This window comes from Pipistrellus kuhlii, unplaced genomic scaffold (genome assembly GCF_014108245.1).
Source record: "Pipistrellus kuhlii isolate mPipKuh1 unplaced genomic scaffold, mPipKuh1.p scaffold_m20_p_2, whole genome shotgun sequence".
NCBI lineage: Eukaryota > Metazoa > Chordata > Mammalia > Chiroptera > Vespertilionidae > Pipistrellus > Pipistrellus kuhlii.
This window is the reverse complement of record NW_023425515.1, coordinates 168,601,464-168,629,346: the sequence shown is the minus strand read 5'-3', so window position 1 is coordinate 168,629,346 and position 27,883 is coordinate 168,601,464. Positions and strand designations below refer to the sequence as shown.

General features: G+C 42.7%; 1 protein-coding gene and 1 non-coding gene across 7 annotated transcripts in view; one reads left to right on the top strand and one right to left on the bottom strand.

Annotated features, from left to right (window-relative positions):
• The window catches only part of ST3GAL3 (ST3 beta-galactoside alpha-2,3-sialyltransferase 3), a 169,386-nt gene that overhangs the window by 124,454 nt on the left and 17,049 nt on the right, over window positions 1-27,883 (bottom strand). For all 6 annotated transcript variants that reach the window (XM_045584725.1, XM_045584726.1, XM_045584728.1 and 3 more), the window contains exon 2: window positions 26,960-27,104. In XM_045584725.1, the coding sequence (XP_045440681.1) occupies window positions 26,960-27,074 (115 nt within the window). In that variant the 5' untranslated portion in view covers window positions 27,075-27,104. The remainder of the gene's footprint in view (window positions 1-26,959; window positions 27,105-27,883) is intronic.
• LOC118725134 lies at window positions 8,068-8,200 on the top strand. The gene has a single exon (XR_004989875.1). It is a non-coding gene; the product is annotated as a small nucleolar RNA SNORA42/SNORA80 family (small nucleolar RNA).

Below are 27,883 nucleotides of genomic sequence, written 5' to 3'. Positions count from 1 at the left end.
TTATTTGTTTATTACCTGTCTTTTCTTCTAAAATAAAACCTCTAAAAAATTAAAGAAAATGGGGGGGGGGGAAAGAAAATGGAACTGACAGACACTGATGTACTCAAACACATGGAGAAAAGATTCATAAAACTGGGGGAGCACTTAGGGTTGTATAGCGATAACTACATAGAAAACCAAGTAAAACTATTATGGACTTCAGAAAAAACAGAATGTGCAATGAAAACACTGTAAACATGGCATCTAAAAATAGCATTTTTATGGTCATAGTAAATAGACTGAATGTTGTTCTAATTAGAAGAATTATGCTAGACTTCACATATGTGGTAGAAAAGTAGTGAGTGTGACAGAGTACTAAATCTTTATCTTACAGTATATAAAGTCAATAAAAGATACTCAAAATAGAAATATCAAGAACTGGCGATATAAATATGTTACTTAGAGATTTAGAGGAAAATACCAAACAAATTAGGTTAAAAGAGTTGAAAATGGATGCCTATTAGAGGTGAGAAGTCAAGTAGTGGTGGTAAAGGGGAATGTTTTCTCATTGTTTGTTTTTATCGGTGACAAGCCTTGAAGAATTGTCTCTCTGACCTCGGCACAGGTATAACTTCAAGAAGAACAAACACTAAATTAATTTGCACAATATTACACAACCGACAGAGATAACAGGGCTGAGGCTTCAAATCTAAATGATCTAAACTTGTAAAAATAATTAGTCTAGAATAAAAAACTAAGACAAAACCACCAAATATGAAGACCTTGTTTGGACCTGTGAAAAGGCATATTTAAGATAATCAGGGACATCTGAATATGGATTAGGTGTCCTATATAATAGAAGGCTAATATGCAAATCAACTGAACAGCAGAACGACCGGTTGCTATGATGCACACTGACCACCAGGGGGCAGAAGAGGTCAGCATGCTAAGCCAGAAGCCCTCAGCCGGGCTCACTGCTGGCAAGTGCAGTGGGGGTGGCAGGAGCCTTTTCTGCCTTCACGGCAGCGCTAAGGATATCGGACTGCCAGTTTAGGCCTGCTCCCGTGCCATCAGTCAGACATCCCCTGGGGGCTTCCAGACTGCGATAGGGTGCAGGCCAGGCTGAAGGTGCCCCCTGCCCCCGCCCAGGACACCGAGTACACCGTTTTCGTGCACCAGGCCTCTAGTTAAAAGATATTAAGGGAAGTTCTAGCCACAGCAATCAGACAAGAAAAAGAAATAAAAGGCATTCAAGTGGAAGTAAATAAGGCATTCAATAAGAAGTAAAACTGTTATTTGCAGATGGCATGATAATCTATAGAGAGAACCCTAAGGATTCCACCAAAAAACCATAAGAACAGATAAATTCAATGAAGCGGCAAGATACAAAATTAAAATTCAAAAATCAGTTGCATTTTTGTATACCGATAAACTATCAGAAAGATAAACTGAGAAAATATCCCCATTAACAAATGTATTAAAAAATACATAGGAGCTCTGGCTGATGTGCTCAATGATTAGAGCATTGGCCTGTGCACCCAAGGGTCCTGGGCTTGATTCTGGTCAAAGGCATGATCCTGGATTGCAGGTTCGAGCCCACCCCAGGCAGAGCATGTGTGGGAGGCAACCAATCCATGTGTCTCTCTCACAATGCGCGCGCGCGCGCGCGCGCTCTCTCTCTCTCTCTCTCTCTCTCTCTCTCTCTCTCTCTCTCTTTCTGTCTCTCTCTCCCTCTGTCTCTCTCTGCCTCCCTTCTCACACCTCCCTCCTCCCTCTTACTCTCTCTAAAAATCAATGGAAAAAATATCCTTGGGTGAGGATTAACAACAACAACAACAACAACAAAAATACATAATAATAAATTTAATCATGGAGGTAAAAGACCCAAACCAGAAAAGTATAAGACAATGAAGAGATACAAATAAATGGAAACACATACCATGTTCATAGATAGGAATAATTAACATGGCTAAAATATCCACACTGCCCAAAGCAATCTATAGATTTAATGCAATCCCTATCAAAATAGCAATGGAATTTTTCACAGAACAAATAAATCTAAAATTTACAGGGAGCCACAAAAGACCCTGGACAGTCACAGCAATATTGAGAAAGAAGAACAAAGTTGAGGTATCATTTTACCTATTATCAGACTATATGATCAGGCTTTAGTAACCAAAACAGCGTGGTATTGGCATTAAAAACAGACACACAGATCAATGGAAATAACAGATAGCCAATAAATAAGCCCATGCCTATCTGTTCAATTAACATACAACAAAGGAGGCAAGAATATACAATGGGGTAAAGACAGTTTATTCAATAAACTGTGTTGGAAAAAGAGGACACATACATATAAAAAAATGAAACTAGCCAAAACTGGTTTGGCTCAGTTGATAGAGCATCGGCCTGTGGACTGAAGGGTCCCAGGTTCGATTCCAGTCAAGAGCATGTACCTTGGTTGCAGGCACATCCAAGGGGTGGGAGGTGCAGGAGGCAGTTGATCGATGTTTCTAACTCTCTGTCCCTCTCCCTTCCTCTCTGTGAAAATTCAATAAAATATATATATATATATTTTTTTTTAATGAAACTACCTTCTTACTCCATATCCTTTCTAATAAAGAGGGAATATGCTAATTGACTCTCACACCATCGCAAAGATGTTGGCACCCACAACCAATAAGGAGGGAATATACTAATTGACTGCCCTGCCCTCAAAGAAGGTGGCACCCACAGCCACAAGATGGCGGCACCCAGTCCCTTCAGCCCTGCTGGGGCAACAAACACATGACAAGGCTGGGCACACCCTCAGGAGGGCCTGCCTCTGGAGTCTCCCAGTCCCTGAGCTGCCCAGGGCCAGCCCAAAAGTGCAGGCAAGCCTTGGATGGCAGCTTCCCAGCCACCCAGGGCCAGCCTGAGGTGCAGGCAAGTCTCGATGGCAGCTGCCCAGCCACTTAGGGCCGCCCGAGGCTCAGATAACCAAGCTGGCTGAAGCTTGTGCTGCCAGCAGTGACAGCATCAGAGGTGTGATGGGCATCACCTTCACCTGATCGCTGGGTCGCCTCCCACCCCTAAGGGCTCGCGGACTGTGAGAGGGGGCAGGCCAGGCTGAGGGACCCCCCTCTCCAGCGCACAAAAATAAACTCAAAATGAATTAAAGACTTAAATGTAAGACCTGAAGCTATAAAATTCCTAGAAGAAAATATAGGCAATAAACTCTTTGACACTGCTCTTAGTAATATTTTTTTCTGATGCATCTCCTCAAACAATGGAAGCAAAAAATAAATAAACAAAAGGGATTATGATAAACTAAAAAGTTTCTAGACAACGAAGGATACAATCAACAAAGACAACCTACCAACTAGGAGAAGATATTCACCAATGATATATCCAATAAGGGATTAATATCCAAAATGTATAAAGAACACATATTAACACACACACACACACACACACAAAACCACAAACTATCTAAAAATGGGCAAAGGGCCTGAATAGACATTTCTCCAAAGAGGACATACCCATGGCCAATTGGCAAATGTGAAGATGCTCAATGTCACTGTCAGAGTAATGCAAATTAAAATCACAATGAGGGAGATATGGGGGAGATAAGAGATCAAGCAAAGGACTTGAATATATGCATATAAGCATAACCAATAGACGAAAAACTCTGGGGAGGGAGGGCATGTATGCGAGTGGGGGGGGATTGGTAAGGTATGTACACATATAATACCTTAATTTTAAAAAATGAGGAAAAATAAGTAAATAAATAAAATCACAATGAAATAGGACCTCGCACCTTTCCGAATCACTATCATCAATAAATCAACAAACAAGTTGATTTATTGACAAGAATGTGGAGAAAGGGAACTCTCATGCACTACTGATGGGAATGCATATTGGTCCAGCCATTATGGAAAACAGTATTGAGGAATCTCAAAAAGTAAGAAACAGAACTACATTATGACCTAGCAACTTCACTTCTAAGTATTTATTTGAAGAAATCTAAAACACTAATTTAAAAAGATATATGCTTACCTATAATCACTGCAGCATTCTATATAATAAAAGCCTAATGTGCAAATTGACCATCACTTTAACACACAAGATGGTTGCCCCATGTGGTCAAAGATGGCAGCAGAGGAGGGCAGTTGGGAGGGACCAGACCTGCAAGAGAGGGCAGTTGGGGAAGAACAGGCCTACAAGGGAGGGCAGAGGGGGGCGGGGGGACCAAGCCTGAAAAGGAGGGCAGTTGGGGGCAATCAGGGCAGCAGGGAAAGGCAGTTGGGAGGGACCAGGCCTGCAAGGGAGGGCAATTGGAAAGAACAGGCCTATAAGGGAGGACAGTTGGGGCGATCAGGTCTGCAGAGGAGGGCAGTTAGGGGTGACCAGACCTTCAGGGGAGGGCAGTTAGGGGTGACCAGGCCTGCAGGGGAGGGCAGTTGGGGGAATCAGTCCTGCAGGGGAGGACAATTGGAGGGCACCAGGACTTCAGGGGAGGGCAGTTGGGAGTGACCACAGCAGTTAGTCGTCGATCAGGCTAGCAGGGAAGTGGTTAAGGGGGTGATCAGGCTGGCAGGCAGAAGTTGTTAGGGGCAATCAGGCAGGCAGGCCAAGTGGATGGGAGCGAGCAGTTCTGGATTGTGAGAGGGATGTCCAACTGCCCATTTAGGCCCAGTGGGATAAGGCCTAAACAGGCAGTCAGACATCCCTCAAGGAGTTCCAGATTGGAAACAGATGCAGGCTGGGCTGAGGGACACCGCTCCACTCCTCCCCTCCCCCACCCCCATCCCTATCTCCCACCCTGTGCACAAACTTTATGCACCGGGTCTCTAGTTACTTACAATAGCCAAGATATGAAAGTAATATTAGTATCCATCAACAGACAAGTGGATAAAGATGATATGGTACATTATATATCGATACAATGGACTATTGCTCGGCCATAAAAAAAAGAATGAACTCTTACATGTGTGGACATAGAAGGTATTATGCTAAGTGAAATAAGTTGGAAAAAGACAAATAGGATGATTTTACTTACATGTGGAATCTAAAGAACAAAATAAATCAGAAACAGATCCATAGGAGAATAAACTGATGATTGCCAGAGGGGAAATGGTTGGGGGACTGGGTAAACAAAAATGAAGGTATTAAAAAGTACAAAATGCAGTTATAAAATAATCACAGGGATATAAAGTACAGCATAGAGAATGTGGTTAATAATCCTATATAATAAAAGCATAATATGCTAAGTGTCCAATCAACTTATCAGCTGTTCAACCAATCAAAAAGTAAAATATGCTAATGATATGCTAAGGCTGCTCAATCTCTCACTATGACTGGCCACCAGGGGGCAGAGCTCTGACTGGTAGGTTAGCTTGCTGCTGGGGTCAGGACTGAGCAAGACAGTCTGGACACATCCTGGAGCCCTCCTGCAGTCCCTCCCCAGTTGGCCAACTTCCATGTACCTCCCTATCCCCGATTGTATACCAGTGGAGTCCCTTGGCCTGGCCTATCCCTCCTCGCAATCTGGGGCCCCTCTGGGGATGTCAGAGAGCTGATTTCGGCCCAATCCCACAGGCCAGGCTGAGGGACCCCACTGGTGCACAAATTTGTGCACCGGGCCTCTAGTATTGTAATAACCGTATATGATGCCAGGTGGGTACTAGACTTATCAGATCCCTTTGTAAACTACATAAATGTCTAACTACTATGTTATACACCTGAAGTTAATATAAAATAATACTGAATGTGAACCGTCATTGACAAATTAATAGAAACTGTCAAGATCACCAAAAACAAAGGAAGTCCGAGAAACTGCCATAGCCAAGAGGAGCCTAAGGAGAAGTGACAGTGAAATGGAACGTGAGATCCTGGATAGGTTCCGGGAACAGAAAAAGGAAAACAGGTAAAAACTAAGGAAATCCGAATAAAGCATGGACTTTACTTAATTTAAAAATATAATAATCAGCTGAATTAAGTACTATTAAAATTTTAGCAAAGGTGTCTTCATTTCAGTCAGTTCTTTCGGCTACGTATAAATACATACATCTAGGTATACATGCAAGCGTGTAAATGAAACATCTATCCTATTAATACTTTTTATATACTAGTATTTGTGTATGGTGCCTTTTTTCATGTAACATTTTAGCGTTACCTTTTCCTTGGGCTATTAAAAATATTTCAAATGGTAATTTTTTATTGTTGACAGTATTACTGATGTCCCCTATTCCCCCCACTTCTGATCCTGCTCCACCCGGCCCCTACCCTCTCCCAGGTCTTCATCACACTCCTGTCTGTGTCCAGGGCCATGCAGATATGTACACAGTTCTTTGGTCAATCTCTTCCTATTCCCCAAACCCTCCCCTCCCCTCCGAGTTCTGTCAGTCCATTCCATGTATCCATGTCTCTGGACCTATTCTGTCATACCATAATTTCTAATGCCTCAACACCAACCCTCTAAAATAATTATATATATTTCCATCATTTAACTGTTTGCCCACAATCGAGATTTCACTGCAAATCAGTGCTCATATAAATATAGCTGTGGTGAATAAAATTTGTATTTTTTTAAAAATCAACTTAAAAAAATAAGTTCCCATGTCAAAATGTGCTTAAAAAAAGAGGACATGAAGGAACTAGATGTGGCATAATAATGTGATGGTCACATTTTTATAAGTTCTTATCTGTTAGAGAAGCATACTGAAATATTTATAGTTAAAATGACATGATGTCTAGGATTAACTTTAAAATCCAATGTAATTTTAAAAACCCAAATAATAAAAAAAAAACATATGCATCTCTGTGGGAGCAGGGCTTGGATTATTCACATGTGCCAGAGACCCTTGGACAGGATAAGATTCTTAAGTCATTTGCCATATGACATTCTTTCCTTCATCTGGGAAAAAGATGTACTTGATAGGCTATAATTAAAAGAGCATGGTACCATTCCATTCTCAAGAAATAACTTAGTTTATGAAAAGGGAGGGAGCAAAATAAGAAGTTGCTCAACAAGGCTTTTATACTGTCATGAAAAAGTTTGTTTCCTTATTATTTTGCAATATTTCTAATTTTTAAAAAGAGGACATACACCTCCCAGGACCTAGCCTGAGAAAGGAAAAGTTGTAATTGGTTGTCTTCACTGTCATTCATCTTAAGTATTAAGAGCGGAAGGCACGGAGAGAAATGTAAAATAGTGAAGCAGCTTTGGAAAACATTCTGGGAGTTCCTCAATGGGTTAAATACAGTGTTGCCACATGACTCAGCAATTCTACTGAGAAATAAACATTTCTCACAGGAGTGTGATGGAGGCCTGGGGGAGGGGGCAGGGGCTGGGCGCAGAGAGGGGGGGGGGTGGACATCTGTAAATGTTTACAGCAGTTTTTTCATAAAAGTCAAAAAGTGGAAGCCACCTAAATGTCCATCAACTGATGAATGGATAAATAAAATGTGGTATATCCATACAACAAAATATTATTTCACCATAAGTAGAAATAAAGTATTGATACATGATTCAACATGGATGAATCTTGAAATATGTAAAGCAAAAGAAGCTAGTCACAAAAAGTCACATATTGTATGATTCCATTTATATGCAATGTCCAGAATGGGCAAATCTATAGTCATGGGGATGTAATATGCAGCATAGCGACTAGTTAATAATATTGTACTGCATAGCCGAAGCCGGTTTTGCTCAGTGGATAGAGCGTCGGCCTGCGGACTGAAAGGTCCCAGGTTCGATTCCAGTCAAGGGCATATACTTTGGTTGCGGACACATCCCCAGTGGGGGGTATGCAGGAGGCAGCTGATCAATGTTTCTCTCTCATCGATGTTTCTAGAACTCTCTCTCCCTTCCTCTCTGTAAAAAAAAAAAAAAAAATCAATAAAATATATTTTAAAAAAATATTGTACTGCATATTTGAAAGTTGCTAAAACAGTAAATCTTACCTTTTCTGGCAGCATGGGTGAACCTGGAGAGTATCAGGCTAAGTGAAATAAACCAATCAGAGAAAGAAAAGTATCATATGATTTCACTCATATGTGTAATCTAATGAACAAAATAAACTAACAAACAAAGTAGAAACACATGTATGAGTTTGGAGGTATGGCAGACCCATCTTCCTGTGTCTCTTACAGTACCCCAGGCCAGAGCAAACCATGGCCTCGACTATTGCTGGGCCTCTGCCCATAGGCTGAAGACAGTGAAGCAGGTTGCATAGTGGGGAAAAATAAGTAAATATACTAGTAGAAACAGACTCATACAGAGAACAGACTGACAGCTGCCAGACGGGAGGAGGGTTGGGGGGCTGAAAGAAAACAGTAAAAGGATTAAGCAAAGAACAAACAAACAAAAACTCATAGACACAGAGACATTACCAGAGGGATCGGGTGTGGGGGAGGTAGAAGAAGGCATAGGGGGGACAATGGTGATGGAAGGAGACTTGACTTGGGGTGGTGAATATACAATACAATGCACAGAGGATGTATTATAGAAGCGTACACCTGAAACCTATGTAATGTCATTAACTAATGTCACCCCAATAAATTCAATAAAAACGTTTTTAAAAATTATATAACTGCCGAAACCGGTTTGGCTCAGTGGATAGAGCATCGGCCTGCGGACTGAAAGGTCCCAGGTTCGATTCCGGTCAAGGGCATGTTCCTTGGTTGCCGGCACATCCCCAGTGGGGGGTGTGCAAGAGGCAGCTGATTGATGATTCTCTCTCATTAATGTTTCTAACTCTCTATCCCTCTCTCTTCCTCTCTGTAAAAAATCAATAATATATATATATATGTTTTAAAATTATACCGTTTCCCCAAAAATAAGACAGTGTCTTATATTAATTTTTTTCTCCCAAAGTTGCGCTAGGTCTTATTTTCAGGGGAGGTCTTATCTTTCCATGTGCTAGGTCTTATTTTCAGAGGATGTCTTATTTTCGGGGAAACACGGTATAACTATGTGTGGTGACAGATGTTAATTAGACTTATTGTGATGATCATTTTGCAATATATAATATGAAATCATCACACTGTATAACTGAAATATAATGTTATATGTCAATTATACCTCAATAATAACTAACTAAATTAGAAAGGGGGTGGGGGCTGTTACCTTAAAAAAAAAAAAAAAAAAAGAGTAGAAGGCAGGTCACCACACCTCTGAGGAAACATAGATCCCTGTGGTCACGGCTAACCACGGACAAATCTTTTGTCTCTTTGGCCTCTTTTCGCTAGGAACAGCCCGCCTCTTCCATTTTTCCTCGTGTCTCTAACTTTTTTTTCAGCGGTTAGGACAGCTGGCTTATATTTGATTATTTCCTCATGATTAGATTCAGGTTTACATTTTTAACACAGACACTGTAAATGATTAGTATTTCTTGTTGCATCATATCACAAGGTGTAGAATGTCCGACTACCACAATGATCATGCTGAATTTGGTCTTTTGGTTGTGTTAACCCTCAAGATATTCTTTCCCCTGGTGATTAGTAAGTTCATAATTAAATATTGATACAAAAAATTTCAGTTAGTTTTCCTAGTGTGATAATGGTCCATGACTCTGTAGGATAATATTTTTATTTTTAGGAGATGCAAGCTGGGATATTTATAAGAAAATGTCAAAAACTGCAACTTACTGTCAAATAAAGAATACTTGAGCAACTCTAGTTGCCCACATATGTGATAATCTGGATGAGATGGGTAAATTTCTTGAAAGACACAATATGCCAAAACTCACACAAGAAGAAATTGACAATTTAAACAGGTCTAGATATATTCAAGGCCCTAACTGGTTTGGCTCTGTGGATAGAGAGTCAGCCTGCGGACTGAAGGGTCCCAGGTTTGATTCCGGTCAGGGACAGCTGATTGATGTTTCTCTCTCATCAATGTTTCTAGCCCTCAATCCCTCTCCCTTCCTCTCTGTAAAAAATCAATAATATATATTTATTTAAAAAAAATGATATATTCAAGAAATTGAATTATTAATAATCTTTGAAAACAGAAAGCGCCAGACCCAGATGGGTTCACTGGTGAATTCTAATAAACACTTAAGGAGAAATTAAACCAATTCTCTACAATTTTTCAGAAAATAGAAGCAGAAGGAATACTTCCCAATTCATTCTATGAGGTCAACATTACACTAATGCCAAAAATATATAAAGGAAACTACAGATCAATATCTTTCATGAACATATAGATATAAAAATCCTCAACAAAATATTAGCAATTGAATCTAGCAATGTATAAAAAGAATTATACACCACAACCAAGTGGGATTTATCACAGGTATGCAAGGCTGGTTCAACATTTGATAATAAATTAATATAATCCATCACAGGCCAAAGAATAAAATTATATGGTCATATCAGTAGATGCAGAAAAAGCATTTGACACCATCTAATACACAGTCATGATTTTTAAAATCTCAGTAAACCAGGAGAAGAACTTTCTAAACTTGATAAATAATTATATACCAAAAAAACCTACTGATAAGATCTCATGATGACAAAGAAACTAGAAGCTTCCCCGGTAAGATCAAGAACAAGGCCAGGATGTCGCCTCTCACCAGTCCTTTTCAATATGGTACTAGAAGTCCTAGCTAACGCAATCAAACAGCAAAAGGAAATAAAAGGCATACTAATAGGGAAGGAAGCAATAAAACTGTTTTTCAGATGACATGATCACCTATGTAGAAAATCTGAAAGAGCTGACAAAACACACACAACAACAACAACAACAATAACTACTACTACTCTTGGAACTAATAAGCAATCATAGCAAGGTTGCAGAATACAAAGTTGACAGACAAAAGTCAACTATTTTCTTATAAACCAGCACTGAACAAGTGAAATTTGAAATTTAATGCACAAAATCATTTACATTAGTACCTCCCCTGATGAAATAGTTGGGAATAGCCGAAACCGGTTTGGCTCAGTGGATAGAGCGTCAGCCTGCAGACTGAAAGGTCCCGGGTTCAATTCCGGTCAAGGGTATGTACCTTGGTTATGGGCACATCCCCGGTAGGGGGTGTACAGGATGCAGCTGGTCAAAGATTCTCTCATCGACGTTTCTAGCTCTCTATCCCTCTTCCTTCCTCTCTGTAAAAATTCAATAAAATATATTATTTTAAAAAAAGCAATAGTTAGGAATAAATCTAACAAAATATATACAAGATCTAGATAAGGAAAACTACAAAACTCTGATGAACAAAATCAAAGACAAACTAAAGAAATGGAGAGATATTCCATGTTAATGGGTAGGGAGACTCAATATTGTCAGGAAGTCAGTACTTCCCAAATTGATCCATAGATTCAACACAATCCCAAGTTAAAATCCCAGCAAGTATTTTTGTTGATATCGACAAACTGATTCTAAAGTTTATATGGAGAGGCAAAAGACCCAGAATAGCCAACACAATATTGTAGAAGGCCCAAGTTAGAAGACTGGTACTACCCAACTTCAATTCTTACTATAAAGCTACAGTAAAATCAAGATAACGTGTGATGGCAAAAAAAGTAAACAAATGGATAAGAGGAACAGAATAGAGAGCTCAGAAATAGACTCAGATACATATAGTCAACTGATCTTTGACAAAGGAGCAAAGGCAATAATAATATGGAGAAAAAGACAGACTTTAGTAGGGAGTGGTTAAAGGGTCAAGCCTCAGACTGACCTGTAGCAGAGCCACATACAAGTCCCAGCTTGGATGGCAAAGCCTTCCTAGCATAATTAAGCGTGACCTTATAGTCCTCCCTTGTTCCTAGGTAGCTAATGAGCTGTGGGGGGTTCAGCAAGTGCTGCCAAAACAAGGCTTGAGTAACTAAATAGATTTGAAACTGGCGAGAACATTGTAAACATGTTGACCACTTTGCTTTGGGTAATCTGACTATAAAATAAAGATTCGGCTTACACACTGTGTCACTGTTTCCTTAGCCAGGCAGTGATCCACCTGGCCCCAAATGTATTCTCTTGTCTGTCTTCTTTAATCCTTCACCACCCTCCTCAGGTTCACCCTTGGCCATGCTGGACGTGGTTCAGTCTTTTCAAAAAGTGATGCTAAACCAACAGGACACCCAAATGCAAAAAATAAAATTTAAAAAATGATTCTAGAGACAGCCCTTATACCTTCCATAAAATTAACTCAAAACGGATCACACAAAACTAACACTTTTAGGAGGCAAAGGAGAAAACCTAGATGATCCTGGGCTTGGTGGTGACTTTTAGATATAACACCACAGGCATGATCCACGGAATAAAGAATGGATAAACTGGACTTCATTAAAATTAAAAACATCTGCTCTGTGAAGAGAATGAGAGACAAGGCACAGTATCAAAGAAAACATCTGTGAAAGTTGCATCTGATATACAAAGAACTCGTAAAACTCAACAATGAGGACAAAAACAATCCAATTTTCAAAATAGGCCAAGGACCTTAACAAACACAACTGACTTAAGGACCTCATGAAACAAGATATACAGATGGCAAATAAGTACATCTATAAAAAGGTGCCCCATATCATGTCAAAAAGGAATAGTAAATTAAAGCAACAACAAGATACTACGCATTTACTAAAATGGCCAAAATCCAAGAACTCTCATTCATGACTAGTGGGAATGCAAAATGATATGGCCACTCTGAGAGAGTTTGGCAGTTTCTTCCAAAACTAAATATATGATACTCTTACCATACGATCCAGCAATCACATTCTTAGCATTTATCCAAAGGAGTTGAAAACTTATGTCCACACAAAAACCCACACACGGATGCTTATAGCAGCTTTATTCATAATTGCCAAAACTTGGAAGCAACCAAGATATAGTTTAGTATGTGAATGAATAAACTGTGGTATCGTCAAACAACAGAATGTAGCATCATCATATAATAATAAATGTTAAAAAGAAATGAGCTATTGAACCATGAAAGGACATGAAGGAACCTTAAATATATATTGCAATCTGAAAATGCTATGTACTGTAGGACTCCAATATATGACATTATGGAAAAGGCAAAACTAGAGAGATAGTAAAAATATCAGTGGTTCCAAGAGATAGAGGGAAGAAACTGAAGAACAGGTGGAGGACCGAGGATTTTTAGGGCAGTGAAATCATTCTGTATCATACTATAATGCTTTGTTTTTATTAAGACACTAGAGGTCTGGTGCATGAAAATTCATGCACTGGAGTGGGGGATCCCTCAGCCCAGCCTGCCCCCTCTCACAGTCTTGGAGCCCTCAGGAGTGGGAGGCGACCTGATGATCAGGGGAAGGCAACACTCCATCACACCTCTGCTGCTGCCACTGCTGGCAGCGCAAGCCGTGGCCAGCCCTGGTTGCCTGAGCCTCAGATGGCTCTGGGTGGCTGCGCAGCCATAATCCGAGGCTTGCTTGCACCTTGGGCATTGGCTGGGCAACAGCCATCTGAGGCTTGCCTGCACTTTTGGGCTAGCCCTGGGTGGCTAGGGGATTGAGGGGACTGGGGGACTCCAGAGGCAGGTGCATGGAGCAGCTGGGCCTACCTGGGGGTGGGCCTGGCTTTGCCACATGCCTGTTGCCCCGGCATGGCTGAGGGGACTGGGCACCGCCATCTTGTGGCTGTGGTGCTTCCATCTTTGAGGAGATGGCAGTCAATTAGCATATTCCCTCCTTATTGGCTGTGGGTGCCACTATCTTTGAGGGTGGGAAGTCAATTAACATATTCCTCTTTATTAGATAGGATTTCTCTAAAGCCATAGGATGTTAAGACCAAGAGTAAACCCTAATGACTCTGAGTGATGATGATGGGTCACGGTAGGTTCATGAACTGTAACAAATGTACCATTCTGGAGAGATGCTGATAGTGGGGGAACGGCTTAATGGACATTTCTGTGCTTTCCCTTCAGTTCTGCTTAAACTGCTCTAAAAAATAAGTCTTAAAAATAAAAACTCTGCAACTTACTTTCAAATAATTCAGAAAAAAAATGTGTGTCTGAGAGAGAGAGAGAGGGAGAGAGAGAGAGAGAGAGAGATGATAGATAGATAGATAGATAGATATAGAACAATGTGGCGAAACCTTGAAATATTAACTAGAGACTCTAGTTGAAAGGATCCTGACATTCATTGTACTATTCTTTCAGCTTTTCCACTGGTTTGTAATTTGTCCAAAGCAAAAGGTTGAGGTGAAACAAATAAAAAGGATTAATGTAGCTCTAAGACCAGAGCATGCAGGTTAACACTGAGATGCCAAAGCTTGAGCCAAAATCTCTCCACTCTTTGGGAAAAAAGAATGTAAAAAAATCACAGGTAGGCCGAAACCGGTTTGGCTCAGTGGATAGAGCGTCAGCCTGCGGAGTGAAAGGTCCTGGGTTCGATTCTAGTCAAGGGCATGTACCTTGGTTGCAGGCACATCCCCCGTAGGGGGCGTGCAAGAGGCAGCTGATCAATGACTCTCATCGATGTTTTCTAACTCTCTACTCTGTATCTCTCTCTCTTCCTCTCTGTAAAAAATCAATAAAATAAAAAATAAAAATTAAAAAAGTCACAGGTAGCCTTAGACAGTTTGCTCAGTGGATAGAGCACTGCCTGCAGTTTGAAGGGTCCCGAGTTCAATTCCGATCAAGGGCACATACCTCGGTTGCAAGCTTCATCCCAGGCCCTGTTTGGGGCTTGTGTGAAAGACAACCAATCTATGTCTCTCTTACATTGATGTTTATCTCTCTCTGTCACTCCCCCTCACCCTTCCATTCTCTCTATCTATCAATAGAAAAATATCCTCGGGTGAAGATTAAAAAAAAAAAAAATCATAGGCAGGGTGCAACCAGAACCCAAAAATATAGCCACTAGAATTAGACATCAATCTGCAGCCTGAGGTCACTGAGAAGGCATTAACCTGCAGTTAGAACACTTGAACCCTGTCTTCTTCCTCCTTCTCACTTCCATTTTCCTACTTATGAGAGCATGCAGAAACGAATTAAGAAATTCGTTAATACAGTGATTTGAGTCTCTCAGCTGGGCCTGCACCCTCTTGCAATCCAGGATGTCAGAGAGCCAGTTTCAGCCCTGTGCTGCAGGCCACTCCCTTTGGAAGAGCGCGCGCGAGAGAGCCTCTCCCTGTCATGAATGATTGGGTGCGAACCCGCGGCCAGCACAGGGGGTCGGCATGAGCGGAGCGGCAGGTAGGAGCTGCAGGCGGCGTTGGACTGTGGGTTTCCCAATCCCTGCAGCCACCCAGAGGAACCCCACCTGTGCATGAATTCGTGCACCGGGCCTCTAGTATATAAATAAGTGCACATGCTTCTTGCTCAAGTGCCGAGTAGCACTGCCAACCCCCATCACCCTTGAGGGCTTCTCCACCCCACTCCCACCTGCTCCTGAGGGGCAATCGGGGCAGCAGCCACCACTCACACCTGCTGACGGCACTGGCCCTGCTCACACCCACCTGCTGCTGCGCTGGCCCCAATTGCTCTGCACAGTCAGCATGTGAGCGGGGCTGCAGGCAAACAGGGGACAGGGGCCATGTGGGAGGGACTGGGTGGGGGCACAGAGGATGGGCCAAGACCCACCCCTGTGCCCACCTCAGCCTCGCAGCCCCCAGTTCCTTTCAAGGTGCACAAATTCGTGCACTGAGCCCCTTGTATATAAATAAGTGTGCATGCTTATTGCTCAAAGGGAGAGAGCAGGAAAAAGTGAAGGATGGAAATGTCAGAGAACTGATGGTGAGAGACAACTAATGAGGGACAAAAGAATTCCACTTGCCTCGACAACTGTAAATAACTGGGGGGCCAAGACCTGACTGAGGCAGACAGGGATGCGAAGCCCTGAAATGCTACAGATGATAGCCTTGTTACTGGGACAGACGGGACTGCAAGGACAGCCTAAGATCAGAACAGGAAGGGCTTCCTACAGCAGGAGAGGAAGTTTCTGACACTTCCTGCTGGAGAGCAGAACTCGGAGCTCTTGGCTCTGAAATTGATCTTCGTTTGATCTAATATCCCAAGGACTTGGCAAAGTATCTGGCATTCAGAAATGTTTGCTAAACTGAATAATTTCTTCTCCCTTTTAAGCCACAAGAACAAGACAAGATGTTGACAGATGCTTTGTTTTTAATATTAACAGTAACTTCTGAAGCAACGTTCATTCCTATGCTCACTTCCAAGATAGTTTCTTTTCTCCAGGAACTGTCTAGTCCTTTTACACCTCCCATGTCAGCCATGCTTGACTTTTCCATAGTTTTCCAAATATGCCATGCTCTTTCACACTTTGTGCCTTTGCCTATAATCTTCCCTTTGCCAGAAATGCCCCTAATTTATGTGTTCTAAGCCAATCTATGTATTGCAGATATATTTAAGCACTCATTTTGGATATAAAATATATTCCCAACTTTTATGTATATACTAAGGCCCAGTGCAAGACACTTGTGCACTGGAGGGGGGGGGGGAGGTCCCTCTGCCCAGCCCGCACCCTCTCACAGCCTGGGACCCCTCGGGGGGCAGTTGGACATCCCCTAAGGCAGTGGTTCTCAACTTTTCTAATGCCACGACCCTTTAATACAGTTCACATTGTGATGACCCCCAACCATAAAATTATTATCATTGCTACTTCATAACTGCAATTTTGCTGCTGTTATGAATCGTAATGTAAATATCTGTGTTTTCCGATGGTCTTAGGCGACCCGGCTAGCAGTTCTCAATCTGTGGGTGTGAGCCCGGCTTTTGGCTGAGCAGCACTGACCACCCAGGGGGCAGCTCCTGTGTTGAGCATCTGCCCCCTGGTGGTCAGTGTGTGTCATAGCGACCGGTCATTCTGCCGTTCGGTACATTTGCATATTTGCAAATTTTATTATATAGGATAAGTGTGTCCTCCTGCGCTCCTCTTGATGCTTCTCTACTCAGCTCATATATCCCTTTAACCGAGCAGCCTGTCAAGGCATTCTCTCCGCCCCTGAATTTCCCCAGTTGGTGAAGTACCGGGGCAGTTAGTGTCCCTTCCTCCCAGATTTCTGTCTCATCTACACTCCCCTCTGCTGCCAGTTATCTTCCCAAAATGCAAATCTGACCACGTTCATTTCCTGCTCAACGTGCTCTCACCAGCAGCTTCCCTCTGGCACAAAGTCCAAACTCAGCATTATACACAAGACTGTCTCCTGGCCCTTCTCCAGGTCCCTACACCTTTACTCAGGGGATTCTCTCCGCCTGAAAGGCACTTCTCCCCTTATTCATTCACATTTCAAGTGCAGGCTTGAGAGCCTCTTCCTCCATGAAGCCTTTCTTACATCGTCCCCCAACACTGCACTTCAGGACCAGATGGCCCACTCCCTGTATGACCGTACTCTGTTCTTCCCTTCCTACATGCTCCACAACTCCCTGCATTCATTTTTATTTAATATATTTTATTGATTTTTTACAGAGAGGAAGGGAGAGGGATAGAAAATCAGAAACATCAATGAGAGAATCATCTATCAGCTGCCTCTTGCACACCCCCTACTGGGGCTGTGTCTGCAATCAAGGTACATGCCCTTGACCGGAATCGAACCTGGGACCTTTCAGTCTGCAGGCCAACGCTCTATCGTCTGAGCCAAACCGTTTTTGGCCACAGTAACTATCTTAATAAGTGTAATTAGGTGGCAGTGAAATGAACTGCGCTGAGGAAATAGTTGTAAATCCTAGGTACTCAAATAGAAATTTCAGAAGAAACTTCTGTGTTCTGTTTCTTCCTCTCCACACACAAGTCCGGAATTTCCACCAGGCATCTCTGTTAAGTGGAAGGACCTTAATGGCCCTGCTGCATCAGACACGAACCTGCACACCCCGATACCGGCCTCCGCCCTGCCCCTCCCATCTCCGCTCTCACCACCTCTCACCCACACCGCTCTGCACATGTCACTCTCAGCCGTCATGCTTGCTTCAGAGGTGCCACCCACGTTCTACTTCTCTGGAGCACCTTCTCCAGGTGCCCGGATGCCACACCCCACCTGCCAGGGTCCCTGCTTCAGAGCCCCTCTTCCTCGGAGGCTCTCTGCATTTCACGTCTTCCTTGTGACCTCTGACATGCTTCATCTGGCCCCGTCTCAGCCTCGGCTCCTTCCTGTGAGCCTCGGCGTTCAGCGTGCAAACTTCTCGGGCCCCATCCCTCCCTCCTACACGCCCGCGCTGCCTGGACCAGAGCTGAGGACGTGACCAGCTGTTGTCAGCAGTAGTGCTGTTGAGTGACAGAAGGCCACTCATCTCTCTACCTTGGCTTCTCTCCACTCACTCAGCGCTGCCTGGGTGGTATGGTGGTTCCATGAATCCCCGCAAGCAGCTCTCAGTGCTGTGTACATGAGCACTTCCTATGTACATTCCTCACAACTACCTCCATGTCACCATGAGGAAGACGTTCCTGCTGTAGCTAAAGAAGAGAGAAGAACTTGTTTTCATAGCTTGTTTTCATAGGGATCGGAGGCTTTGCAATTTTCTTCTGCACCTCTGAAAATAAACATAGCCCCCTGCCCCCCTCCCCCCCACACACACACCTGAAGTTATTTTGCCTCTTTTTTACTTTCCTGGGCTAAGAATTCTCAAGTTTTCAGTTCTTTTTTTTTTTTTTTTTTTATGTATTTTATTGATTTTTTACAGAGAGGAAGGGAGAGGGATAGAGGGACATCGATGAGAGAGAATCATCGATCAGCTGCCTCTTGCACACCCACAACTAGGGATGTGCCCGCAACCAAGGTACATGCCCTTGACCGGAATCGAACCTGGGACCTTTCAGTCCGCAGACCGACGCTCTACCACTGAGCCAAACCGGTTTCGGCTTTCAGTTCTTTAATACTCTGTTCCATCCCATCTCTCTAGTAAAATTTTGCTCTCCCCAGTCTGTTAAAATACCCTCAGGTAAAAAAACCATAATATTATGATGGTGGCCATTTAAATATGTAGCTCTGGGAACTTAAAAAAAACATACAGTTTTGAAGTGTCTTTAATTCACCAATAATGATGAAATCTGGCCACCACAAGCGAATGAGCAATGTAACAGTGTAGCAATGAGGGATATAGTCTCCTCCTGACCACACTACTGCTCTAGCACGGTGGTCGGCAAACTGCGGCTTGAGAGACCCATGCAGTTCCTTGGCCCCTTGAGTGTGGCTCTCCCACAAAATACCTCGTGCGGGCGCGCACGTACAGTGCGACTGAAACTTCGTGGTCCAGACGCAGAAGTCGGTTTTCGGCTCTCAAAAGAAACTTCAATAGTTGTACTGCTGACATTTGGCTCTGTGGACTGATGAGTTTGCCGACCACTGCTCTAGTAGATCCTCAGAAGATAGGAAGACCCGTGACTGGGGTCTGGTCCATGAACCGTGGTTTGCAAGCCATCACCTGCAGGCCCGGCCCAGGGAGACCCTCTGCGTATTCTCCAAGTTCTCGCCCATTTCTCCTCGGTGCGCTAGCTAGATCAGAGGACCCAGAGGAGGATTCAAAGCCCTGGGACTTGGCGGGATTCCCAGATGGACGGAATCTGTGTCCCTGAAGGTATGAGGTGGAACAGAACTCCTTCCCCAGCCCCCACACATCTGTACTAGGTTGTGACCGGAAAGAAATAAACCTTGCCGAAACCGGTTTGGCTCAGTGGTAGAGCGTCGGTCTGTGGACTGAAAGGTCCCGGATTCGATTCCGGTCGAGGGCATGTACATTGGTTGCAGGCACATCCCTGGTAGGGGGTGTGCAGGAGGCAGCTGATGGATGTTTCTCTCTCATCGATGTTTCTAGCTCTCTCTCTCTCTCTCCCTTCCTCTCTGTAAAAAATCAATGAAATATGTTTTGAAAGAAAGAAAGAAAGAAAGAAAGAAAGAAAGAAAGAAAGAAAGAAAGAAAGAAAGAAAGAAAGAAAGGAAGAAAGAAAGACGTTCACTGTTAAGCCATTGGCATTTTGGGATAATCTGTAACAGTAGGGAGCCACCTTGATGGAAATGACATTATCATGAATTCTTAAAGTTAAAAATAACCATTATTCCTACTTTACTTACAAGCACCTCTGTCAAAGCGCTCTTTTGTTACGGTATATAGCCAGTATTACTGTTTTCCCTCTCCGTGGGCTCAGAAGCCATAGTGTGCCCCTCAGACCGGAAGGACGGTCTGCTGCTGGGATCGGCGTCAGCCCTTTTCAGGAAACGCCTTGGCAGAGACAGCTGTCTTGCCCAGAGTCATGACTCTCCAGGGCAGCCTCCTCTCCTGACCAGTGGTGTCCAATGACCGGGTCCAGGAGGAACTATAAAGGCGCAGCCCCCACCCCTAGCTCAGGAGGCCTGTCCCAGCTTCCCTCCCCTACAGGGCTGGCTGAGACCTTTCTTGGGGCTGAATCCCAGTCCAACTTGTCCTCTGTACAATCATGCTTCCTTCTCCTCCCTTTCCATCTGTTTCCTTCCAGGATTACTGGCCCCAAAACCACTCCTTAATAAGCTTTCCACACTCTAATCTTCATCTCAGAACCACTTCCCTATGATCCAACCTGAGACAGGAACTGTATCCGCGATGCAGGATCACGTTACCCAGCTCTGCCTCAGTCTATGGCACAAATCCCATCTTTTCCAATCAAAAACGAACATACACAAAATCACCATGGGATGGAAGCTTTAAAACTGAGACTCTCCAGAGAAATTCAGATGATATATTTTTTAAATATATATTTCTTTATTGATTTCAGAGAGGAAGGGAGAAGGAGAGAAAGAAACATCAATGATGAGAGAGCATCATCGATTGGCTGCCTCCTGCACACCCCCACTGGGGATTGAGCCTGAAATCCAGGCATGTGCCCTTGGCCAGAATCGAATCTGGAACTCCTCAGTCCACAGGCTGATGCTCTATCCACTGAGCCAAGCCGGCTAGGGCCGTATTATATTATTAAAAGACTAATGCTTTGTAAGAAAATAAATGAGACCGCATTTTGAGAGCCCCTCTGAGAAAAGAAGCTTTGAGATTATCCCAAAGATAATATTACCACCTTGCTTGTAATCAAATAAAGAAATTATCCTGTAAAGAGCTAATATGCAAATGGTTGTCACTCCCTCATGCTATCACACTATAATGGCTCAGATACTCAACACTGGGGAGAGAGGAATGGGAACCAGCCAGGCACAAATGAGCTCCCAAGAGACAGAAATGGGGACCAGACAGGCACAAATGAGCTCCCAAGAGAGAGGAATGGGGACCAGGCAGGCTGTGGCCCCAGAGAGGGATAAGCTGCATACCCCTGGTCCCGGACGCCAGGGGCTGCACCTTCGCCTGCGGCCCAGGAGAGGGACAAGCCGCCCATCCCATGGTCCCAGGCACCAGTGGCGAGGGCTGTGGCCCAGGAGAGGGACAAGATGCCCTCCCTGCGGTCCCAGCCACCAGCTCCTGCAGCCCGGGAGAAGGACAAGGCATCTGCCCCGGGTCCTGGGTGCCTGTGGCCAGCCGGAGGGAGGGAAGCCCTGGCCCCGCATGCCTGCAGCCAGCTGGAGGAGGGAATCCTGGGTCCTGGGTGCGGGGCAGGGCAGGGGCGGTTAGGGGCAATCAGGCCAGCAGGGGAACAGATAGTGCCATCAGGCAGGTGAGTGGTTAGGAGTCAGCGGTCCCGGGTTGTGAGAGGCAGTTGGACATCCCCCGAAGGGTTCTGGCTTGGAGAGGGTGCAAGCCAGCCTGAAGGGACCCATCCCCCACCCCTGCATGAATTTCATGCACCGGACCTCTAGTTAAGTATACAACAAAGAGCCATGTAACAAAAATTACTGAGGATCTATTATTTACCTGTGCTGGTACCTGGTATTATAATCAGGACAGTTATTTCTTGAGTGCTCACCACAACCCAGTGCTAAAAGCTTTACATGCATTCACTCATTAAATCTTTAACTCGTTCTGCAAGTGATAAAGCTCAGGTTCAAAGAGGAAATAAATTACCAAGTCACAGACTAGGACTCAAAGCCAGAACGAGTGCACTCCAGAAGCCTCAGCTCTCTGGTATGTCTTGCATATTGCATTATGTCTTGCATACTTAAGCTCTGAGAGAGTTCAAGTTCTATAACTAGTTCACTAAGTAATTTGCAAGAGGGGAGGGGAGAGCAAAAGGCAAGATTAGGGTGTCCCCCCAAAAAGTGTACAAACACTTTGAATAATTATAAAAGGCAGTGTTTATTAAAATACGTATCGTTTTCAAAATGGAGCTATCAGCTGTTAAAAGTGTGCATACATTTTTTTGGGACGCCCTGTATGTAACTCCAAATCTATGCTCTCTCCTTCACCTCTCTATTGCTTCCACCGCTGACAGATATAGGTGCACATGGCTTAATGAATGAGTTAAAGAACAATCCCATACACGACTTTGCCAGAAGGAAGGAACGCAGCACAGCCTGTCCCCCCGTGGCAATCCAAAGGTTCTCCTGCCCTCTAGCGGCTACAGGAGGCTGCTACATAGCAACGCTCCAGTAAAAAGCTAAAATACCATATAAAGGCACTTGGCAGTCAGACCAAAACAGCAGGAGGCAACTGTGAATGGCTCGAAACGGAGTAAATTTAATAACGTAAAAATCTGATTTTTCCACTTTTCTGTGCCAACTATTGCTGATAATAAAAAAGTTCATAATAAGAATAAAAATACTGGAGCTCGGAGAAAAAAAGTCAGTATTCTGCAATGATGATAAAGAATAACAGCCGAAACCGGTTTGGCTCAGTGATAGAGCGTCGGTCTGTGGACTGAAAGGTCCCAGGTTCGATTCCGGTCAAGGGCATGTACATTGGTTGCGGGCACATCCCCGGTGGGCGGTGTGCAGGAGGCAGCTGGTCGATGTTTCTCTCTCATCGACGTTTCTAGCTCTCTATCTCTCTCCCTTCCTCTATGTAAAAAATCAATAAAATATATTTTTTAAAAATAAAATAAATAAAATAAAAAAATTTTAAAAAAGAACAGCCGCCAGCTATATGTATTCAGAACAGTGATAAAAATTTAAAACATTCAAAGCCCCAAACAAAACTCTTGATCCTTGCCTATTCAACAACAACCTTATTCATGTAATTGGGAATCCACAGCTAATGGTCAACCAATCCCTAAACACTCTCACTTCTGAAAGTCCCCCAATCTCTGAACTCCCCTTTTCTGAAGACTCAAGAATACAATGGTTCTTAAATTTTTTATATCAGACTCTTTCACACTCTTAAAACTTACTAAGAACTCCAAGAGTGTTTGTGTATGTGGGTGAATGATTATATTAATATTTATTATATTAAAACATTTTAGCCAAAATCGGTTTGGCTCAGTGGATAGAGCGTTGGCCTGTAGACTGAAGGGTCCCAGGTTCGATTCCAGTCAAGGGAATGTATATTGGTTGTGGGCACATCCCTGGTGGGGGTGTGCAGGAGGCAGCTGATTGATGTTCCTCTCTCATCGATGTTTCTAGCTCTCTATCCCTCTCCCTTCCTCTCTGTAAAAAGTCAATAATATATATATATATTTTTTTTAAACATTTTTAAAAGTATGAATTCACTTAAAATTCACAATAGAAAAAATAACTTTTCTAAAACAGAAAAAGTAGAAAATAAGTAGTTTTACATTTCTGCAAATCTCTTTAATTTACAAGTTAATAAAAGGAATTTGGATTTTCATCAGTTTCTAATTCAATCTGTTGTAAAACATTTGTTTTGACTATGCACTCAATGTAGGAACAGTTAAATATGTAAAGTAAACATTGACAAACAAAGAGAGAGATTGACAGTAACACCCCACTGATATCAATGGATAGATCATCCAGGAGAAAATCAAGGAAAAAGCAATCTTAAAGGACACATTAGACCAAATGGGCTTCGTAGATACTTCCAGAGCATCTCACCCAAAAGCAATCGAATGCTAGTAAACCTTCTTTTCAAGTGCACAGAAACATTTTCCAGGACAGACCACATGTCTGGCTGCCAAACAAGTCTTAATACATTTAAAAAGACTAAAATATATCAAGTATCCTCTTTGATCACAATGATATACTAGAAATCAACCATAAGAAAAAAACTGAAAAACACATGGAGGCTAAATAACAAGCTACTAAACAAGATTAAAAATGAGATCAAAGAGGAAAACGTACCTGAGACAAACGAAACTGAAAACATGATCTCAAAAATCTATGGGACACAACCAAAGCAGTTCTAAGAGAGAAATTCATAGCAATACAGACCTACCACCTTGAGAAACAGGAAAAATCTAAAAAAATTAAATCTCACCTTACATATAAAGGAACTACAGTAAAAAGAAAAACAAAACCCCAAGTAAGTGGAAGGAAATAATAAAAATCATAGTGGGAGAAAAACAAAAGAGAGACTTAAATACAATAGAAAAGATCAATGAAACAAAGAACCAGTTATTTGAAAAGGTAAGCAATTTTATCAAGCGTTCAATGAAAAATTAACACCTATCCTTCTCACTCTGGTCATTTTTGCTCAGTGGTTAAGTATTGGCCCGTGGACTGAAGGGTCCTGGGTTCAATTCCTGGTCAAGGGCATATACCTTGGTTGCAGGCTCACCCCTACCCCCAGTTGGGGCATGTGTGGGAAGCAACCAATCGATCTCTCCCCCTCTCTCTTTCTCTTCTTCCTTCCTCCCTCCTACCATCTCTAAAAAAAAACAATACACACACACAAAAAACAAAAAAACCTTTCCTCAAACTATTCCAAAATATTAAAGAGGAGAAAAGGCTACCAAAAATCATTTTATGAGGCCAGCATTACCCTGATAACAAAGACAAAGACACTACAAAAAAAAAAGCAACTTATAGGCCAATATCCCTGATGAACATAGATGCAAAAACTCCTCAACAAAATATCAGCAAACTTAATTCAGCAATACATTAAAAAAATTATATACCATAATCAAGTGAAGCTTTTTCCTGGATGCAAGATTGGTTCAATATCCACAAATCAATTAATGTTATACACCACATAAGCAAATTAAAAGGATGAAAACATATGATTCTAAAAATAGATGCAGAAAAAGCATTTGACAAATTCCAAAAGCCATTAACTGTGTAACTTAGATAAACTAATGAAACTTCATTAAATAAATACTTCCGTTGCTCAACTGGAAAATAGAGATAATAACAGCATATTCATATGGTTATAGTAAGAAGTAAATTAAATGTATGACAAACAATAGGTCTCCCATAAAGTTAGTATCTTCTCTAGTAAAATATTATCTAATCCTTGATATGTCTTCTACAGGTCAGTAGCTCTTATCGGAAATGGGGACCCCATCCCTTGCACATGTTTCCATCTATTTTATGGATACAGATTAATTTACCCATTATGGCTACAGACAATGCCTCTAAACCACAGACTTCTGCACTGCACTGATATAAACACTCCTTATTTTGGGTAATCTCCTTGATTTTAAAAAATAAATTGGGATACAAATTTAAGTAAACTCCGGAAACACAAAGTAATTGCTGGTAATTATAAACAAAGCAATTAAGAGGCACTTAAAGCCGAAACTGGTTTGGTTCAGTGGATAGAGCGTCGGTCTGCGGACTCAAAGGTCCCAGGTTCGATTCCAGTCATGTACATTGGTTGCGGGCACATCCCCGGTGGGGGGGTGTGCAGGAGGCAACTGGTCGATGTATCTCCCTCTATGTTTCTAGCTCTCTATCCCTCTCCCTTCCTCTGTGAAAAAATCAATAAAATATATATATATATATATATATATATATATATATATATATATATATATATATTTTTTTTTTTTTTTTTTTAAAGAGGCACTTAAACATTCCATATAACACACCAAATTAAAGATATGACACTGTATTTTAAAAACTGGCTTGCCACTGCCTCAGTCGTTTGGGCCATGTGAGAAATGAGTGAGCTACGTCCATGTTAAGGTCTCAACAAGAGGCCAACTGTCAGGTGCCTCTTCCAACTCATTCTAGCATTTTCACCTCCCACTGAGAGACCAACTCTACTCTTGTGAATTCTACACCTTTACTGGGTAGCTGTTTGGGGAAATAAAACTACTTTAGAGAAGAGACATTCACCAGGAATCAGAACAGACTACCTGGTATTTCCTGCAACAAGCCTTCAGACCAAAGAACCAAAAGGAAAACTACTCGTGTCAAAAAGAGAATGTGCAAAGCTGGTGCTGCTCAGTACAGGCCTTCACTGCAAGCCTTCAGCCACAGCCCAGGCAGCACCGGGGGAGGTGAAAGCCAGTCCGAAGGGGGCGGGCAGGTTCACAGAACACGCTGGCTGACGCATGAGGCCTGAGTCCAAATGGAAGGAAGAGATTAGGAGTCGTTGGCTGGAAAGTTCGGGGCCAGCAAAGGCTACAAAGACCGAGTAGACAGAATCTCTTCGGGAAAAATAAAACACAGACATTATTAAATTGAAAAAAATTCAAGGAAAAGATGAAGATGGAGTGTTAAAGGCAAAAGAAAACCAACTTCACTACCAAGCCCTGAGGCAATAAATGGCAAATGGGAGCAGCAATGCACGACAGTAATTAAGAACAAAAAGCATTGGAGGACTAGAAGTACCAGTGCAGTTTTAGTTTTTATTGAAAAAAAATAGCCAGTAAAGCAACAAGCAGACTGTCAAATTACAGCGGGGAGGGGAGGGAGACCTGGGGGAGATAAGAGATCAACCGAAGGACTTGTCTACATGCATATAAGTACAACCAATGGACACAAAACTCTGGGGAGGGAGGGTATGTATGGGAGGGGGGGCAATGGTAAAATATGTACACAGATAATAATTTAATAAAAATATATATATTAAAAAAAAATAGCACTTTCTCACTGGGTTCATATAAGAATTTGCCATGGCATGCAGTTGTTGTTTTTGTTTGTTTTCTGTAAGTTCTTAACTTACAGTAACAAAAATAGTCAACTTCTAAGCCTAGATCCCAGAAATGGTCAGCTGACTCTCACCGCCCATCTCTGGAGAATCTGAGAGCATAGCAGCTCCATGAAAACCCCATCGCTGGCCTGCAGCAGGCTTTTCCGGGGACGGGCGAGGGTGGCCATACTTACTGGAGTCCTCCCACTGGAGCAAATGCAGCTTCCATGCAGAATAATACAGAAATCCCAGGACCAGAAAGAGGCAGAGGGCTAGCAGCAGGTTGCGCACGAACACCAGGAGTCCCATCTTCACATGATTTACAATTTGCTACATGACCTGAAAAACAAAACCACAGAACAAAACCAACTTAGGTCTTAAAAGAGGCGGCCATCCTCTTACTGATAGACTCTCCCTTGAAGTAAGTATTTATAGAAGAATTTTCAAACGAAGAACCTGGAATTACCGGTAAGTTCAGGACACGGCAGATTCCCATCTGCTCACCCGTGTCCAGAACAGCTTCGCCAGTCACTCAAGCAGTCACCTGTGTCCTGTCTCTCCCTCGTTCCTGGCATCCAACCAATGACCAAGTTCTGGTCATTCCAACCTCCCAACTATCAAATCGTGACGCCTCCCCACCATCAGGACCCTCCATCCTTGCGACCACTATTTCCCAAAGACAAGTTTCCCTGCCTCCAAATTTGCATTCTCCCAAATCTGTTTTCCACATAGCACAGCGGTAGTCTGTTAGTAACACCAAATCTGACATGACTTCCCTACCTAAACCCCTGAGTATTAGTTTTCTGCTGCTGCTGTAACAAAGTACCACACATTTAGCAGCTTAAAAGAACATAAATTTATTTCCTCTGAGTTTTGTAGCTGGGTCTCACAGGCCAAAACCAAATAGACAGCAGGACATTCTGATGAGGAGAGATGAAACTGCTCCCAGGTTCATCCAGGCTGTTGCCAAATTCAGTTCCTTGTAGCAGAAGGGCCGAGGTCCCCGTTTCCTTGCTGGCGGTAAGACAGTCTCTGTCCTTCTCATGTTTTCTTTTTTCTTTTTTTAATATATTTTATTGATTTTTTACAGAGAGGAAGGGAGGATAGATAGATAGAAA